We start from the raw sequence: 20,225 nt of genomic DNA on the forward strand, positions 1-20,225 counted from the left end.
GATCCATTATTGAAAATGCTAAAGCATTCGGTCACCGAGCCTCTCGTGTTACAGCCCGTGTATATTATCCTGCGCGACTTGGAGACATTAATTGCGATGCACAATCATTTGTTTTCATAACGGTATTGAGTATGCGACAACGTTTTTTATTTTTATTTTACTTCACATTCCTTGACATAACCGACGATGGCTCAGCAACAAACATGTCACACCGTATGCTTGGGTTACTCGTTTCCAAAGAACATCTAACCCAGTCCACCTGAATGAGACAATATAAGGCAAGCCGAAAGTTGCTAGTTAGTTAACTTCGGTATACCTCGGTGATAGAAGGTTCGCTGACGTCTCGGCCAGCTCAGTTGTTTTCGACGCCTTCGGCCAAGGAATGGGGCCAAGAATTGTTGTGTGAGAGGAATAAGCAGCTCCTCACCCCTCACCGACTACTACTCCAGTGGGGAAGTAGCCAAGGGAGAATATTCCGTGCAGATGCGGTACAACCCACGAACCCCAAAGAGCTCAGATCCTTATTCCACGTTTCCTTATTGCACATATACGACGCTTCGGTCCCGAGAGTTGCGTCTAGACGATCTTAGTCACAACGTGCCGTCTCCGCGTGCACTGCCAAGCCGCAGAGAGGTTTGCGTGGCTCGCATTCAATAGTGTATGCGTAAGCCCGGTCGGTGCATTTACCTACACCTGGCCGATGGCTCATTCGATGAGGGTGGTCGACAGGATTATGTAAATGCTGAGCAGAGGACCGCTGGAGCCAATAACGTAGTCGAGAGCTCGCAAGATCCACTCGGGGGTACTCCTCAAAGACCGACGGCAACTTGAAGGATGGGATGCTGTCAGTATACCTTATCAAGTTTAGGAACGTGACGGAGCATGACGGTGCTGATCTCAGCCCTGTGCTTTGTCAGCGCCACAGCTCTACACTGAGATACGTTTGCCCCGTTGTTATTGCGATGCTCACCTTGGCTCTTTCAACTTGATCCTTCTTTAGTCGACTGTATGCTGACGTCTGTCTCTTCGAATCACAGGTGCTTCATCGTAGCACCATCCTCCCAGGTTTCTCAATCATGTCCAGTTCGGGAACCACGTGGTGTTTCTCTTTGGATTTTCTCTTGAGACCTCTTGAGATAGAATCCAGTACTTGTAGAGATATTTCGAAGGCATCCGAAGAAATCCCGTTGTTTGTGCTGGCATACCGGGCTAGTAAACGAGTCGACGAGCTTCTTTCTTCAGTAAGCGGGAGTATCAAGTCTTTTTGTGCACTCCAAAGACCGATGCAGTGTTTGGTTTTTACTTCATCCCCTTTCTTCTCCGTTGAACGTGGGACGTGGGTGGTCGTTGTCGGGGCCAGGGAAAGCTCCCCAACCTCCCGTGATCGTCATCTCGGGCCCGGACGTGGACGGAGGTTACCTACCGGACCCCCAAATTCATACTGAATTGCACCAAGGACCCCTAGGGCATCTCATCGGCGCTGATTCAGCCTGCAGTTGAACGAGACCGCTTGTTAGTACAAGCAACATCGGAAGTTTCAATATAACCCCCAGTGTAGAGGGCGGATTTATGGTAAATCTGGTAGCGACGCGTTGTACAGGATACGATGCGAATGCCTCGTGTGCTTCTTCAACTGTCCATTCTAGGTAAATAGACCTGTGATATTGTGTCTGTTTCTGGAAGTCCGATACATAGTCGTCTTGTCTTGGCTGTTTCCTATGGATTCGTCCCATCCCCAACTGTTTCACAGCTTCCATTGCGGCGCTTATATCACGGTGTCTGCATTACGCCTGGAAGATCAATTTCGCCTGGGTTTGCAAGTTGTCAATAACAAATTTCTATTACCGGCTATACCACTTGTATACCTCAAATCCCCATGTCACCCGGTGACAGCAGGACAGAGAAGGTCCACAAGGCGATGAGGATGGAGGCCAACCCGAGCTTATGGGCGTGGTCATGGCATATCGATATTGATCAGAGTAGGTGTCCGTCACACTGTGAAACTGGTAGTCTAGTCAAGCATTTCTCCAGTCCGAAACATGGGACGTGGGTTATGTATTGGTTGAACGGATTGTGGGAGACATCCTTGTGTTTGATGCCCTTAGATTGCATGGTAGCAACGGTCCCCCCCCTTCCCCCGTCGGTGACCGAGTGCATGATTATAGTGGAAGCGGTTGGAATACCGACAGTGGAGCCATATCCCGAGAAGGAAGCTGTCAATTAATTACCTTCGGTACCGAGCTTCGAAGCCTACGGATACGACAGGGCGGCTACAGGCTATGCCTTCATCATGGAGGTATCTTCTAATTGGTGAGGGCGTAATATTCCCAGGTGATTGACCTCTAGTGACGTTGTGACGTTGTGGCGGCCTGAATCTTAATATAGCCGCAATGAAGGGCTTTAGTCATGCACCAGGGAATCGCTTCGGGGTTGAGCAGTATAGCATAGCGATCACCACTTTAGCGGTGAGGTGAGGTGCTTTTCGGATACCTCTATGCCTTTGGAAGGAGCAGTTATTGGCGTTCCATCACTTAATCACCGAGACACCGCTTTGTCATCCCGCGTTGTTGACAGGACGTTTGACGGACGTCCTATCCCTCGGTGCACAGCATCATTGATGCCCGTTGCCAGGGGGGAAACAATAACACTCCTTACTCTTGCTGCTTCGGTCCCGAGGGTCGCAGGGACCGTAAAAGTGGCATTGATTTGAGTCACTGCATCGGTTCGTCGACCAGATCGTCCAGAAGAACTAGAAGATGAAGCAAAAAATATGTCTGCTTTGAGCCAAGTAAAGCAAGAAATTAACAGTAATCTACTACTACATCGTCGCGGCACCCTCTGTATGCGCAGTACGCCATCGCACAAAATTTCTCGAGCCGCTGCAGGGTGGATGAGCTAAGCTCACGGAGAGCCAGTAGGATTGGTTAACCAGCGCATTAGTGTTCAACTTGAAACAAATAGACAGGAACAAAAGACTGTGGGGGTATAGTTGATATATTGACAAATCGATCCCCTTTGGAATGGCCGCTGGGTATGCCGCCCCAGAGGGTACAGCAACCATCCACCGGGGCTCGCAGCTTGCTTGCGCCGAACGGACAAGCAGCAGCATACTAGAAAGTTAGGTAGCATTTGTGTGATCCTTTACATCCAAGAAAGGATTGTCCAACGTGGGAACGTGGGGAACGAGTCACTGCGTATGGAATATGCACCGAGACATGAATATTTTGCAGCGTCTACCCTCTCCCGCCTGTCCGCCATATGCGTCTCCATCCATAACGCGATACCCAACTCATCCAAGATCTACCTGTCTGTAGTTCCATATCCGGGGCTCGGAGGGGGCCACTGCATGTACATGGTGACGAACGCGGGTTGCTGCTATAAACTCGGGTATCTAGGCCTGTCTTGATGTCCGAAGGGGTGGAAGGAAGAAGTATTTCGCACTTCGCATTTCAGCATAGGTATAAAGACCTCCTCAGGACACCCTGCTACTGGACAGGATTGGTTTTACAGAAACATTTTCTTCCGGACACCTTCGACTCGACGACGCAACCCGATGATGTCCAGAATAGACAGCGGAGTCCTAATCCACGACCGTATTGACGTGTTTGTCCACCACCTAACCCTCTTCCTTGAACGTTATCGTGTAGGAACCTCAAGGATAGAAAGATGCTTGGTCTAGATCTGGGGCTGGGCAGAGGGAGGAGGTATGGGGATCGGTGTCATCGACCAGGAGATGAAGGAGGTCTGGTAAAAGGCTTAAAAGGGGGAAATCACGTCGGACCGCATGGCTTATCGCCATACTAAAGCACCTCAAACATACTCGACCTTGCTGGACATGAGGTGGGAAAAAAGGGAGGAAGGGAGGACCTGGTTATCGGCTTGCACAAAGGCTCGAATCCCGAAATACCCTACCTGGACAACAAACATCGAGAACTCGGGGGTCAAAATGCTTCCCATACTTTATTGGGAATGAAAGAGAAAGGCGTGATGGTACGGTCCAGGCGTAGGGAAATGCTGTAATGGCATACGGCACAAGAGAAAGAGCAGGCTACCACGGAACGATGTTGAAGAAAGCTTGACTGCGTTGGAAATCCTAATCAAGAATTGGGTGGCTATGGAACTTCTACAACTGGAAGGGGTGGGCATGCTGTTGTTGTGGAATGGATTACTACCCTGAGGACCAACGATGTCAAACGAGACGCGATCCCCATTCGTAACCAACGACGCCACTACTGAAACCGCAGTGCCACCGATACTTGGATAAATTTACACATCCAACAGGTGGGCCCGACCCAATGGCCGTCGGGAAACGAACGCATACCCTATTACCACATGACTGACCCCGACAACGAACAAGCGACATCAAAGGAAAGCTATGGCACATCACCGGCCGTTGCCATTGAGGTTTATTATAGCGCTTGGGGCTTAGAAAAACTTGGTGCTTACAGGTGGCAGGGTTGTGCAAACACACGAAAGGTCTAAGATGAATTTATCTCGTGGTATGGGATGTCTGACAGACTACCTGCTCCCGTCAGCCTCGCCATGCGAATATACTATGATTGATAGAATCCCGTCTTCTAAACTTACACCAGTCTGTGTTATAGTCCCACCACTTATCGAACTCGATTGCATCCGATCAAGGGATGACCGCGGATACCCTCTGTACCCCCTCGACCACACCATGATGCGGCGACGTCTGACACCCAGCCTGAACAAACGGGTTTTCTGGGGGTGTTGGCATGAGCAAATGATTTGCAATAATTTTGCTTATCAATCAATTAAGCAAGTAGGGTTTTGAGAGGGATCGAAGTAAGTGCTGACGAAGTCGTCGAGCCTCTATTCTTGAGCGCAGCCGCACTTTCTTTCATCGTGCATGGTGGCGATGCCTCAAAGCTCAATATCACGGACCCATAGTCAGTTACAACAGCGCGTACCCCACAAGTGTGACGTACCGCTTCCACTACATTAACGACATTCGATTGATCCTTCGAGCTCTCCAGCAATGCTATTTTGGGGGCTGACGAGGGGGCGACAAGGGTGGTTGGACTATACGCCACTCACAGTCATCCACACTTTCCCGATTGGGAAAAAAGTCACCATGACGCCTGCGCCCTCGAAGTCGACCCGCCTCAAGCTACGACTTTAGAATTTGCAAGTGCCACTTCTAAAGTTGTAGCTTGAGATTCTATTAGTAGAATTCCGAGTCAGAACAACTCCATATTTGGTCGGTTTGCGTGAGAGAATTGCTCGGTTAGACCAACCATCCAGTGCTTCCAGAGAATTTCGTGGCACAACGATATTCGGATGGGAGTAGAGTCGCGCCGACTTCTTTAGTGGCAGCATAGGTTTATTTCCGTTGTAGGAAGGATTATGCTGATGAGGCTACACACATGCTGTTTCTGTCCTGTCGGGGGCCAATCATGATCGTCTATCATTCGGCCACGTCATCTGGCCCCAAATGAACGACTTGGCTTTGGTTGCATTTGTGATCTAGGTGATTAGGCCCAGCCAAGGTCCGTGGAAATAGTGGTTATTCAAGTTCGGAACAGTCAACTGGTGGAAATCCATGACAGATAGACCATTTCCGAACAAGCTCCTTCTTCGCGTTCCAATACGACTACATGTTCCAGTTGGCTTGATAACTGTTCCCCTTCTTCATCTGCGCTGGTGGTGGTTGTCGGCGAGTCAAGTGGCCAATTTCTGCAACGTGGCATAGTGACACACCAAGTAGTGTCCTTAAAATCGATGCTGTTGAAAGTTTTGTTTGCGCCATCCATTAGTTTGAACTGGGTTGCAAAACCCATATCTAGCCAACTTTCTTTCCAAACATGGACATAATACGGTTACTTCCTAGTAACTCGCGGAAATGAGTGCGGTCGACTTGTCATCAGGAAGCTGCGTCTCTTGTTTTGGGCAACGTCCTGCTCCAGTACCAGTCTGGGTGTGACGGAACAGTCTCGTAGAAGTCCAACTGGGAGGAAGCTGGGGAAAACGTGAGGTTTCACGGCGTGGATGAAGGTGCAACCAGGTAACGTTGGCGAAGTTCAACGTGGCAGGCCCATGGGCTTCCGCACAGAAAAGATATCGCAGGCAAATCGATCTCGTATTGAATTTTCGTTGTCCCACTCAGAGTGCCACGAAGATCTGTTCTCTGGGAAGGCAGCGACTGACGAATATGATATACAACCTCGCTGCCTGCTGTGACTACCACCATTCGTATCATTATTTTATGAAAGAAGACTACTGCGTTGGGGTTTATGTCCGAACATTGCACTTCTGAGCAGTTACACGGTGTTGCAGCGAGGATGCAGATATGTCACCGTCAGTACTGCCAAACTACCGCGCGGATGCTGGTCATACTTATTCGAAAAGACTTGCACCTACTCTCTGGTAGAATGCAATATATAGTATATCATGTTGCATGGAATCATGTTTGGCAATATGCGTCATGTTGAATCTAGAGATGCTTGTCTGCAAATAAGTTACGTATAGCCCCTGGACGGCGCCAGCGCAGTACAAAACACTCAGGCTTCATTGTCATGATTTGACCTTATATAAGTGTTGTGGGCATTTCTATATACAACCGCCACTATAGAACCAATCAAGGTAGCTACCGTCTAGTTACTTCAGATTCGCCGGTGTTTGGCCATCGAACCTGAACCACCTAGACAACGCCACACATACACGACTTCACATGGTCAATATAAGCCGGTTAAACTTGGAACTTCTAGTCTCACTATATTCACATGTCTAATTCCACTTCAATAGACTAGTTAGATAAACAACGAGTAGCATAAGGATTATTCAGATCATCTCTCATATTATTCTCTGTTTGGCTGCAGGGTTGGGAGAGGGATACGCTCACATTACGTATTTTACTATACCAACAATTCCGGGGCGGCGGGTATAAGTCTTTAGAAGGAGGCCTTCGATTAACATGAGCGAGTCTTCGGGTTTAAAAGCAAAACACGCCATTCCAGCGTGGCATTCTGGTATTTGGCACCTACAATATATTCAGAGTATGCCAGCATCTCGTAAATTCCAGTTACAAGACGAAAGAGGCAGCGAAAACATGTTACACCTATCCTAACGTAAGTCGCCCCATTACACAATATTCACAGCTAAGAGAGGACGCAATTCATTCTCGCCTGCTTCGTAAGCCTCACGATATTGAAGTTGATCCGTAAGTCCAGAAGTAGTGTGCCTGGATTATTCAACGACACGTACTCGTGTCACTGAGCATTATACTATACAATTTACAGAATCAATAGCGTCCACTAAGAACAGGTTGGTTGGGATGCGAATCTCCAATGCTTTCGCAGTCTCAGATCATCGTAGGATACAACACTTTCAACGCATGAAAGCATTTTACATACACGGAATTCTCAATAATCAATCATGTAAACCACGATTATTCAGTGTATCATAGTGCAATGGGATCATGACTATGGCTTCGCTCGGCTGCACCAGCAGCCACCCCTCCGGAAGAACACTCATATCGGGAACGCAACGAACTACGGACATAACTTCGGCACAAGATAAAAATGAAAAATAAAAAAAGATATGCATTGCGTTCTCAAGGTTATATGTACGAAAAACGAACAACAAGGGTCACTGGACATTTCGCATCCAAATCATTACTTATATCAGATGTCCTGAGGAGAAAGTTGGCTGTACCTAAAGCAACCAACTCAGCAGACGACTTTGTACACTTATTAAATGTTTCCAGGGGCTTCATGAAGACTATGTTTCCTACTTTCCGTATGAAATTCGTGTTAAACTAGTCATTTGAAGCAACACCATACATTATTCATCGTCTCCGGATTTGCGAATCATGTCATAGTTCATAGATCTTAGACAGTCTGTCATGCTGATATCATTACGCCCGGTGATCTCAAAGTATCCCGATGAGCTCAGGCACTAGTATTTAAATCAAGTTTGGGCATGAGAAGGTATTAATGCAATTTCTAGGTTGAGAAGTGTCTAGAGAGCTATCACGCTTCACTATCAGGGTGGCTCCGTGAAAATATTTACAACGCCAAATCAGATCATCTGCTAGAACTGATTGAAGTATTTATGATTGGATTTTCCCAGTCTGATTTCACAAGGGGATCTGGAGCTGTATCCAACAAACGTATCTCACGTATCGGGAGTCAGGACACACTCGTTGACTTCCTGGTACTCCACTGGGGACCACTACGATACTTCACAGTCACATTATCACACTCCAAAAATCCTGCAGGAGCAATAATTCATGAAGTCACCTTATTTATGATAATCACATGTGATGATTGAATCCCGACCCGTCAAGACGTTCAGGCTGGGATGACGCAGAGCCGTCCTTGGAACCTGCAGGGCAGTGTAGATCTTTGCATTTTCTCGGCCGACTGGGATATGGGTAGAACTTGTTCTTGAAACTATGAGCCTCGGCTATCACGACTGTCACCGCGCAGGTTTGCGTGGACGCTCCGATTTCGTCATAATTCGTGCAGGCCGCATTGAATTACTTGACTGACTTGTCATCAATGAGATAATTCACGCTGATCATATGATTTTAGCCTGAAAGAGAAAACAATCTCATTGGCAATCTGTAGATCGCATAAAGTCGTCTCAGCTATATAGGGGCCCGGATAGAGAGGTACTGTCAGAGACTTCGTTCGTCCAGGAACGTCGCATCATCTGCACTTTCTGTTGGATTTCTATGGGTACAAATCGTGGAATTTTACACAACCTTGAGGTCCTGGCTTCATTGTTTCATCAGCACAGAAAATCGTTAACCGGGGCACTGGCAGGGAAACAGCTTTGAACCTGGTGGGGAAGTGAAATTAGAAACTTGTAAAACATTATACGAAGACGAAAGGCCGCTGGACATGTAAAAGCTTGTCAAACGACGATCTAGGCCGCCACATATCGAGAGAAGCTGTTTTCTGGTTCTTGTGTCCATGTACGCGACCCACCAGTACAGTCGTCTGTGCCTCAGTGTATTGTCACCAATCGATCACATTGGAAAGAGTATTGGGTTTAGATGACGTAGCATTTCATGTGCCTTGGGAGCTTGTGGGCCGGCACAATCATTCCAGTGTTGAATACTTGGCTTGAGGCTCCTGCAGCGGGCATTAACATGAGAGTAGAAAAGCACATGAAGTTGTCACAGTGCATCACAGCGTGGTAGCGGATTTGCAAGGTTTGACTGATGATTTGTTGCGCCCGTCCGGACTCAGTTCGCTCTAGTAGCTTGGGAGACGAAGAGAGTTTTGTCGGCCATCAGCTTCCAAGAAGCTTCTTCAACGTCTATTAAATTCTGTAAGAGGCTGTTAGGTGAGACGAATGTTGCCTTATTTTTGGAACATGCAAACCACCCAGCCTGAGAATGCAGACTTCATGTTTGTTGCCGTAACCTAAAGCAGGAACCTCATCTGTAAAATGAGTGAACTGGATTGAAAGCGCTCGAAGCTTCCCGATGATTCTGTGTTCGCGCAAGTAATGGGGAATGGAAGTTGGCAGCAAGCTTTCACCGCTTGTGTCGTCTAGCTGAGATCAGAGGCAAACAATGCTTGCATACACTCATCAAACTATCACTTTGCACATTGGTATCATGTGGTCTAGGCCCAGCGCGGACTTCTAGAAGATATATGCACTGCAAGGCTAGCATACTGAGTTAAGTACCTTGGTTAACATGCCACGGCTGTGCTAGGCCTCGTGATGATCATCACGACCAAATTGGTATAAGTACCTTCAGAACAGGCGAGTCTCGACGTCATGGATCTCTTGTGGTCTCCGTCACACGTGATCAAGAATATTACAGCAGAATAAACAAAACAAGCAATCTCCTCACCACGAGAAGAGGTGCTGGGAGATCATTAAAGTATGAAAGGTTTTACGTCATCTTATGTAGTTGATGACCCTCATTACATCCCCATCGTAAATTAGTCGTAGTTTCTGTCTTGCAAATGTCGAAGTCTCACCAATACCATGTAATTGTAGATACGGCATCCCACTTCCACCTACATCCATAAGCCTGTCCACCGTCTTCGAGCCTCTACGAATGATATAAGATTGAGCAAGATCCCAAAACGCGGAAAAGATTTATGCTCGCAGAATATCTTGTAGAGGAATTCCCCAGTAGTAGCCTGCGATGGCCACGGCACCAATGCTCATGGTGAAAGCCATCAGGAAGTTGACATCATTGTTGTCCAGCAAGTCAAGTCCGCTTTCCACCACTCGGGTTGGGTTGTGGTCTCCAAAGGTAGATTTTCGATGCTTATCTTTTGGTTCGTAAGGGCCACGCGAAGCTTCCTCGCCTTTGACGGCGGAAGAAGCGTCCACGTTCTCGACGGCGTCCTTGCCTTCCCCCTTGAGTATATGAGCATGAACGTCGGTGCTCTTCTTGAAGCGCTGAGGGTTGTCGTCCGTGGAGACTAACACACGAACGCCGCCTTCCCCCTCAACAATCTTGCCGGTTCTCGAGTCTACAACGCTTCGCTGAAGCCAACCGCCTAAGAAACTGTCCAGAAGAGAACCTAATGCACCCCAAATGACCAAACCCCAAGCTAGCATCCCCTTTTGGGAGGGGCTCCAAGCAGGACCTCCAAAAAGCTTTCCATCTGTTTCGTCTGTACACAGGGGGAGAAATAGCAACGAGGCTGTAACTATAATCAAACTCCCAAGCGCGCCAGCAACCAAGCCCCAAACTGTCACTCCACCATTTGTTCCGGGGGGGACCTTACGCAGATTGAATGACGTGATGAGGCGTGGGGTGCTTCTGGACAATATGCCAAGCTCGGAACTGAACGTATCGGCACACACGGCAGCGTAGTTGGCGATGATGCCAATGACAAGCAAATCCCCGCTACCCCACTTGAAGCAAAAAGAGCCTTCGGGCATCTGTCCGGATAGAACTGCCTTCCGCCGCTGACTCAGCTGGTAGGCGTGGAGGAGCGTAAAGACGGACGCCATCAGGGAGTTGGCAAGGACTTGGACGTGAGTGCGCGGGCCTTCACCGCCCGAGCTTCCTTGCGAGTGTAGGGTAAGACTGGCCTTAACATCCTTCTTGATTTTGGTGACCCGTGTGCCAGCCAGGAAGAAGACACAGAGGAGGACAAAAGGTAGATTCCACGGGTGTATCGCATGCGCCACTGCCGTGAGCGTTGCGACCAGGATTCCGAGAGGAGTCAATGAGTTGTGTGAATAGGATCTCCATACCAACGCGAGAGTCGCTGGGACTGCGATGGCAGCTTTCATCTTGGCACCTTTGAACTTTGACGGCCTTCGGTACTCTGTTGGCTCCTATTTGGTGAGTTGTTGCGCTGACACGCCCGCAGGATTTGAAATCGTGCTGACGTTATGCTGTTGCAGTCATCTTAGTGTTATCTTATCTCGAAGACCCACCTACATACATTACCCATGTCTTGGGTGAGTGGAATATGATTTACCCGCTAAAGACTTGGTCAGGTGCGGGGGCCACTGACCCGAGCCGCCTAGCTGCTCGGTCCGTGCGAGAATCAACTCTGAAGTCGAAGTCTTCCAACGAATCATTATGACTCAACAAACCTCCCGGACTCAATAGCAACCAACCCCTGCCAAATCCAACCTTGAGTAACCTATTTGCGGAAACCCGAGGAACATGTCCACGCACTTCATCTATCGGCCCCTGAACTCTCTAGTCGATGCAGTGGGGACCGAAGCAAAAAAACAATCCTGCAGCCTTTGAAACTTACAAAACGTAGAGGTTGTAGGCAATCAAACGGCACGCCCGAGACTGGAACCAGTTCGCGTTGCTAACTTACGAGCCTCGCGTCGTGGATCGTGGAGGTGAAAGCCGGTACACCGCTCTGGAATCGTCCGGCTAGGCCCCAACGGCTGGAAAGCCAAGGGCAGTAAGCTGAGTCTCCCAGGTGCACCCATGAATTAATATGCACCATGCGCGACAGCTGTTGCATGGCGGTAAGACAAGTGTAGTTGGTTTGGCATCTCTCGGATATTCGTCTTGTTACTTAGTGGTTATCCGCTAAGCAGAATATCTTCTAAGGCCATATATCAGTCCGCCTAACCTTGTCGGCTTGTTCATTTTGTGCTGTCGGAGCTCCCCTACGGCGGCGCCATTTAGCGCGGCTCGTATTTACCACATGAGTGGACGGCACTGACAGGTCGGCGAGTTGGCCTGCATTGCAGCAGCTCTATTGATTACCTGCATGCGTAATAGGTACATTACAACAATCTTGAAAGCAATTTGGTCACACAAGTAATCTCAAACCCGGTTAGGAACAGTGCGCCTGGGATATTCTATGCAGCATAGTTCTTAGCATCATCGACCTCGACAGTATGGGATAGAGCGCATCATTCCTGCCCGGGTTTGAAATTGCCTGTGCGACCAAATCGATTTTTCAGATCAACAGCTTCACCGCGGCCAAAAGCAACCCCTCGCTAACGACGGCCCCATTCGTACGTGAACTGTGTGCTGGCAAATTCACAGCTGTTGGCATCAGGTGCAGCTGATCTGACTTCTGTTTGGCAGGCTTCTAGTAGGCTAATCGAAGATCGACTAGTATGCTGCATCGACATCGGGCATAGTTTGGCACTCTTTGTAGATGTGCTAGTGTCTTGATCGACGAATGCAGCTGTAATGTTCAAATAGCGCCGCTATTATGGGGTTACATTGAACACGACCAGTGGCCAGGGGTTACCCCTGCTCCGCGACTTACAGCTTTGTTTCTTTTGACGACACTCTGTTCGCCTTGAAGCTTATTACTGCAAATTGGCAACAACAACAAAAACGCCAAGATCGCCTGGAATTATGCTGCGGACTGGAGTTTTTTCATTCTGCATGTGCCTAACCGTGTAGAGGTGAAGATTTCCTTAATTTTGCCGACATTGCACCATTGCGATCCCAATGGTACGGGCGTTGATTTCGTCCCATCTCTCTTGGTCGACCGTTCGTCTGTGCTCTAGCCTTGAGATGCACCTGCTCAACGACCAAGTATGACCCCAGCAGTTGTCCGGGATGGTGGGCAGGTGATTACCCCTTTGGCTGCATGTCAAGATGAGCGCTGTAATATGCAGTTAGTCTCTGTTGCACTACTTCAACTCACGAAGACGAAGGCAAGTGCCATAGATCCATGATTATCAAAATTGCGGGGGCCTTTTTCTTGAATCAATCGAAATGGCCAAGTCGACTTCCAGGTTAACAGGATCAACCTACCGTTACGCTCAGAATCCCAGCGGCGAGGAACCTTTAGGCTTCCTGCAGTCTATATTTTCTCTTCATTGTGACACAAGCCTCAACTCTGGCCATGCTCCTTTTTAGATCCCGGACCGTTGACATACTGACCGTCTGTGGGGCTCTCCAGCCCTTGACCAATCACCTCATGATCTATCCAAGTTGACGCCTTAATCGTTCTCGAGTCAGAAGTTCTGAGTCCTTGATGTCTTCGAGATATGCTCATACTTTTGAAGTGCAGCTCTAGTGATTCGCCGTCTGTCGTAAGGTCTTCCCCATGCCTCCACTGACAAGCGCCACTGGGTAGAAGAAAAAGAACACGCCCAGCATGTCGGAGGATTTCTGATGGCTGTCACCACAGACGCTTTTCGGATGTTCTACGAGCAGACAATCAGAAATTCATTGTCAACACGTACAACGGACATCCGGCACGTCACTGCAATGGCTTATCAAGATTTTGTGGGAACAACCCTCATCCATAGTGCCGCAACCCTGTCTACTATCAACTAATCCTCTACTCTGTTGTCCTAACTCAACTGGGAAGGATCGAAGTTTGACTGCTATCCAGGGACTTTCCGTTGGAGCTGATACTTTCCCAGCTGACCGACTTGTCGGTATCGACTTATCGCTGGTATTATAAACACCTGCAGTGTCCCACAACAACAACAGAATCTCCATCATCATCATCATCATCACGCAGAGTCATCGTTTTCTCTAGTTAATCCCCTGATTTCCATATTTCTCTTAATTCATTCGTTGTCAAATCTCTCTCCAGATCGAGTGGATCAAGCGGTCTCCTTGAAATGATGTTCATCAAGACACATCTTGTCTCGCTCTTTGCGCTGGGCCAGGTCGTGGGAACCATAGCGAAAACCGTCTCGTATGACTGGGAGATTACCTGGGTCAATGCCGCCCCAGATGGTTTCGAGAGACCCGTCATCGGCATCAATGGCCAATGGCCATGCCCCACCATTGAGGCTTCTGTGGGCGACTACATCAAGGTCAACATGAAGAATAGTTTGGGTAACCAGACTACCGGTCTGCACTTCCATGGTATCAACCAGATTAACACCAACTACTTCGATGGTGCCTCCATGGTCAACCAGTGCCCTGTGCCCCCGGGACAGTCCCTCACTTACACATTCATTGCTGATGTGCCGGGTACCTATTGGTGTAAGTCAGGTGTTCTTCGAAATTCGAACATGTAAATACTGACGAACAAAAGACCACAGCCACAACATGGGCCAGTATCCTGATGGCTTCCGTGGCCCGCTGATCATTCACGATCCCAACGACCCGTACCATGGTCATTATGACGAAGAGGTCATTCTCACTATATCCGACTGGTAAGTTGAAATTTCACCATTTTTGATAGTATGTGAACTTGGTGAATCTGATTTGAGAATGTCAGGTACCACTCGCAAACCATTCCTCTCGTGCAAGCAATGCTTTCACCAAACAATACTCAGTTCCGGCCTCCTATCCCCGACAACATTATTGTGAATGAGGGTCAAACCAGTAACATCCAGTTTGACATCGGGAAGACCTACCGCGTGCGCATCCTCAACTTCGCCGCTTTGGGGTCCGCAATGCTTCATTTCGACTCTCACACCATGAGCGTTATTCAAATTGATGCTTCTTATGTGCAGAAGCAGGAGGTGTACCAGCTTCGCATCGCGCCAGCTGAGCGCTACGACGTGCTCATATCTGGTATCGATCGAGACCAGGGCCGAAATTATCCTTTCCTGGTATCTCTAGATATCAATAAAGATTTCCAAGTGAATCCACAATGGCCACACAACGTCACGGGTTACTTGATCACCGATTCGAAGTTGGCGATAGACAGCGTTGATGTTGTTGACGTTTGGCTTCCTTTTGATGACGCACATTTCGTCCCATATGACAACCAGCCGGCGCTCGGACCCGTCACAAAGTACTGGGAACTCGACTTCGACTTCGGTCTTGACGCCAATGGGTATCCTCGGTAAGCACCACCAGGCATCTGACACCAGGCATTTGATAAAGTACTTACTAACATTCCCCAGTGCATTCTTCAACGGCAAGACCTATATCACCCAGAACGTTCCAACGCTGTACACAGCGGCCACTGTCGAGAATAACACCAACCCGGCCATCTATGGCGAGGTCTTGCCGTTCTTCGCCGAGTATGGCGATATTGTTCAGATCGTCATCAACAATGTTGACTCGGGTGAGTAGAGCGAAGTTCCGAAGATTCTGTTACTAATGCCACAGATAGCAATCCATCCTTTCCACTTGCATGGTCATACTTTCCAAGTCCTCGACCGCCCTCAAAGCGGCGCAGGGAAGTGGAGCGGCAGCGACGGTGGAGCGAATCTCACTCCTCCCAAGCGTGATGTCATTTCCGTGAACGGTAATTCGTTTGCGGTTCTGCGGTTTGTCGCGAATAATCCGGGTATTTTCTTGTTCCACTGCCACATCGAGTGGCACGTCGAGATGGGGTTGACGGCGACCTTGATCGAGGCACCAGAGAAGCTGAAGAACTATCCCATTCCGCGCGACATGCTTGACAGTTGCTCAGCACAGGGTATTCCCACTGCCGGCAATGCCGTTGGGAATACGGACAACCCTTCGGATACAACCGGATTCATAACCACCCCTCCCACATCATACTATGGCGCTACATGGCCTGCTCCAGGTACGACCCAAAAGCGTCGCGAAAGGCAGGTGCGAAGCAAGTCTAGCCAGTCATCTCCTCGTGAGATCTGGTAAACAGCGTCAGGTTGCTGCGGAGAAAATTGAGAATACTAAGAATACTATGTATATTTATGTTTCATTTGTTATTGTTAATAGCAGAGTGGTGAAGTTTGGGCGATGATAGTTTTGTTTAGGCTTATGTCGAAGATGTGGTCGGTGTGGGTTGGCAGTGTTTTGGGCGACTCATAATTTAAATGTTTCACACTACCACCTTGGAGCTTACGGTGGAAGGATCAAATCCCACAATGTATGTGAGAACGAAAATGCGAGAATGCCTTGTTCGGTGTTGTCTGGGATATAGCTACGCCAAGAATGCTGGCTGTCTCGAAATATGTGCGTCTCGGCCATGTGAACCGCTTCATTGGTTGTACTGGCAACCACCTTGAAGTCATCCTTGAAGGCATTATAGGTTGATTGTACAGGTTGCACAATCGAGTAAGATATCCGTAAGCCACCGGAACTGAGAGGATTGGTTGTAGCCTTCTCTTTACGGTGTATAATTTTTGCATGAGACTATTTGAAGCAAACAACAACAAAGAGCATGGATAATTGTCAAGCTAGTTGCATCTCCAAATATGTCGACGAGCGCTTGCGGGAGTTTGAGCCAGTTGTTAACGAGCTATTCCGAGAGCTGAAACGAGTAAGGTCAATGACATGAAAATCCGCCAGTCAGAGTGTGCATTCGTTCCGTCCTATGTGTCTTGCGCCAAAGATACTAGACTTGGGCACAAAGATACCCACGAAAATGCGAGTAGTGTTTTGACTTTCGGTCCGGGCCTTTGAATGTACTTTTTGCAATACCGGTTCGGGCACCAACTCAAGAGTGGCGCCGCGAGCCACACCGGCAGGCAACGGCATGAATAGATCTGATCTAGCTGTGTCACGTAAACAACGCCAACGCCAGTGAGACCTGCCCCATGCCACGATGAGCGAATATGACGAGACCAATGTTTCACGGTAGTTGTAGTTTCGGCTTGTTTCCACAAGGAGGCAGGCTGTGATGGGATGAAAGTAGCAGGGTGAAAAAGTTTCAGAATACACGTTCGAAGTACCCTACGCGGACCTTTCAGACGAGGGAAATGGTCTTATCTCCATCACAATACCGGCACATGGCCTGTAGATATTTTCCAGCACCCAGAATGGATATCCCAAGTTTGCGGTTAAGCGAACACGAGCAGTCCGATGCCAACGTACGAGTCCAGATGGCATCATATCTCAAGGTAGGTTAGGCATCTGACCGGTCCGGAGTTCCAAACATGGAGTTGATCATTTGCATCCGAGATGGCGTTGAGTGCGCATTTGTGATAGATGCTATCTCTTTATCAGACCAATCGTTACGCCGGCCCACGCCGAATTGGGCGTAAATAGGTGATCTTGAAATCGCTGGTGGAGGAGACGATATTGTCATGATATGCTGCTTGGATGTGTGTTTCGAACCATTTGTGGCTGTGAACATCACTGTACCCATGACTGAAAACTTTTGATAGCTCGCATGACTTTCCATGCATGTATAGAACCACTTCGGCCTTGAATATGACGCGCAACTGTGGAGTCGCGGTAGCTTATACAATGCAGAACAGCTTCTGCCAAGATCTGGGTTTCCTAGCTGAATCTATGCCATTTTCCTTCTCAAACAAGCTGCTCTGTTTGCTTACTCATGGAGAATATTTCAGACCGTCGGCAAAGAGCTTGATGCGCTTGCCAAGGACAATGTCCGGACGACAGGCACCCGAGGGAAGGGTAGGCCCTGATGCCTTGCGAGCTACGAAGGGTAGATAACGATTTTTGGACACCTCCAAGTGCCTCGTATCAGATCTCTGCCTGTGTGATTTGGTTGTAACAGTTCGCTTCAAGCGTATCTAGCCTCGATCTACAGCAGGCGATTTCTGCTGTGCGTTACCGGATGTCCGTCTGGCACGTCCTGCAGGGCTGCTGTACCGTGACCTCGGTGCCTGTGAGCAACTGCATCATGTGTCGCGCTATTGCATTGGTCCTTTGTTCAAAGCGTCACCCTCACCTAGAAGGGATGAAAGGACTGAACTCTGATGTGGGAGAGGTGCAAGGGGAAAGGCGATAGGAACTCCGCCAGAGTGAGAAACGTACGATAGAACATGTGTTTGAAAATGGGCAAGCCAGAGCCCCAATTGGCCTGAAGGTACGCATTGCATTGTGTATAGAAATAGGGGGTAGCTTGATGAGAATCCTTGGTGAGAGACTTGATATACCCTCCACTCAGATGGGCGTCAAATGGATTCAGAAGGATGCAACGGCTGACCGGCTGCTGTGGCTTTGCCTTTGTCTGACTTATCAGACTCCGATTCTAATTTGCAAAGGATAACTTGTGCAGTGTTCGTCGGATCGGGAGAAGTCCAGGGTGAGAATACTAAGTACTTGCAGCTTACTTTTGACACTCGCTGCCAGGCGCAACCTTGGTCAAGGCCATTAATAGGTATTCGGGAATAATTAGCTTCGAATCAAGGCAAAATCATATCGAGAGGGTTGTGGCCAAAATGAAATTTCGTTCCTGACGCTATGGAATTTGGCTTTCCTAAGCCTAGTCTGTTGGGTTGCAAGTTGTTCAAGCGTGAGCTTGTTTCTCGGCGGGATGAAGAGCCAAGCATACTCAGCGCGCTACTATACGGCGCTTGAAATGCGGGAGTCTGCGAGGACCAGGAGTCGAAGTTTATTTTTGTGAACCAAGGGGGCCTTCTGCTTTCAGTACGATAAGACTAGGGATCGAGAGAAGCTTCATTCGAGCCATTAAGGAGAATAAATTGTTGTGTGGAACACTATGTCGAACGCGCGAGTCAATGAGGCTTTCCCAGGAGATTTTAGCACGTTCAATAGCGCCGGCTAGGCGGCAGCGCGGGGGCCCTCTTTCGGAGATACGCTTGCCCGTCCTCGCCCAGCAAAACCATGATCGTTCATCACCAACATGATAGAGAAGCGCCATCGGTGTCAACGGCCCAGAACACGACCACTCAATACCGACGCGCCATTTGGAGGCCCCAAACAAGCGTAGCTCCCGAGGTCCCGCATGAAGCATTTCCCTCGTTTTCCCATCCCCTCGAGCAGCGGGCAGGTGAGCCCTCCGCAAGACACGACGCGGCAAGCGAATTGCGCTTAGTCGCGAAGTCGACAAAGATAGTCCACTGCACGCATGGCCATGGCCTCCTACCTGCATTTTAGATCCATTGTTTGATAGCATGAACCGTTCACTGACGGGAATAATCTGGGTTGGCGAGGTGCATACGGCCCCGTCGCTGTGCTTTGCTATGCTGACACCTCTTTGCCACCCCCTCGTCTGTTCATATCAGCATGACTAATTGAGGCACCACCGCCGCCGATTGCAATGATCGAACATCTTCGTCTGAAACCGAAGGAAGCATCTCAAACAGCAAGCGCTACCAACTATCAGTCAATTTGCCAATTCAACACTCTTTTCGCGTTGTGATGTAAGCTGCCAGTTCGATCAATGGCAGGGACTATGCAAAGCAATACGTCAAATCGAAATCTGGCTCTGGTATATCATTGAATCCACTGTGCTGGGAGTGGCTATGTTTCGGGCTGCGGGTCGCTTCAAGGTGCGCGGGCAGATGGTGAGAGGACCAAGGGTTCAGACTCGGCGGCAACGCTTGAGGCTCGTCTCACATACTTTGTTCAGTGAGACAAGCAGTGGACATCAGCACGATTCACGTCTAATATCACCTTATTCTTTTTTTTATCGACGGTCCCCTGCGCACGGGGTGGGTACATCAGTCCAAGAATTCGTTTCTCGTTTCTGTTGCTCGCGGCCGTGCTGCGGTACTGTCGGCGGACATCCCCATCGGCCTACGACCCACCGACGCTTCTTGTGGACAGCACAGGATCAGCAGGGAAAACATTCGACGCGCTGATGTTTTTGTGCACAGTCTCAGGTGGGCGTTGCCTCTTTACGCCAGATGTTTCCCCATACTGACTTGACGGGTCAGCGGAGTGTTGTAGTGACCTAGCCAGGGAAGTTCTCATTACCCCAGATAGACATGAAGGCAGGTAGACGATATGTCTAATTTACTATTCTCCGAATGATAACAAAACTATGCCGTGTTGCAATTGCGGTGCACCTGCATGACGAATGGCGTCAGGAACCGGACAAAGACGCTGCACAGCCTGGCGCCAGTTGGTTTGAAATAGACGTCACTCGGGGCCCCCTGCCGTGACCTTAGTCGCATCGGACACGTCTATTGCTGGGGTAGCAGGCCTAACGGCCAAAGTCTGTCCCGAAATGGATACT

At 48.9% G+C, this 20,225-nt stretch overlaps 2 protein-coding genes across 2 annotated transcripts; one reads left to right on the forward strand and one right to left on the reverse strand.

Moving 5' to 3' along the window:
* Positions 1–9,637: 9,637 nt before the first annotated feature.
* Positions 9,638–11,376, reverse strand: BCR38DRAFT_432383 (integral membrane protein DUF92-domain-containing protein). The gene has a single exon (XM_040860180.1). It carries the CDS (start codon positions 11,239–11,241, stop codon positions 10,087–10,089), a length of 1,155 nt encoding a protein of 384 aa, XP_040716442.1. The 5' UTR covers positions 11,242–11,376; the 3' UTR covers positions 9,638–10,086.
* Positions 11,377–14,022: 2,646 nt separating this feature from the next.
* BCR38DRAFT_341743 (Cupredoxin) lies at positions 14,023–15,967 on the forward strand (the record flags this gene model as incomplete). The annotated part of the gene is made up of 5 exons (XM_040855891.1): positions 14,023–14,389; positions 14,442–14,562; positions 14,628–15,200; positions 15,262–15,425; positions 15,474–15,967. 5 exons carry the CDS (start codon positions 14,023–14,025, stop codon positions 15,965–15,967), a joined length of 1,719 nt encoding a protein of 572 aa, XP_040716443.1.
* Positions 15,968–20,225: the final 4,258 nt, after the last annotated feature.

Source organism: Pseudomassariella vexata, assembly GCF_002105095.1.
Source record: "Pseudomassariella vexata strain CBS 129021 chromosome Unknown BCR38scaffold_6, whole genome shotgun sequence".
Classification (NCBI taxonomy): domain Eukaryota; kingdom Fungi; phylum Ascomycota; class Sordariomycetes; order Amphisphaeriales; family Pseudomassariaceae; genus Pseudomassariella; species Pseudomassariella vexata.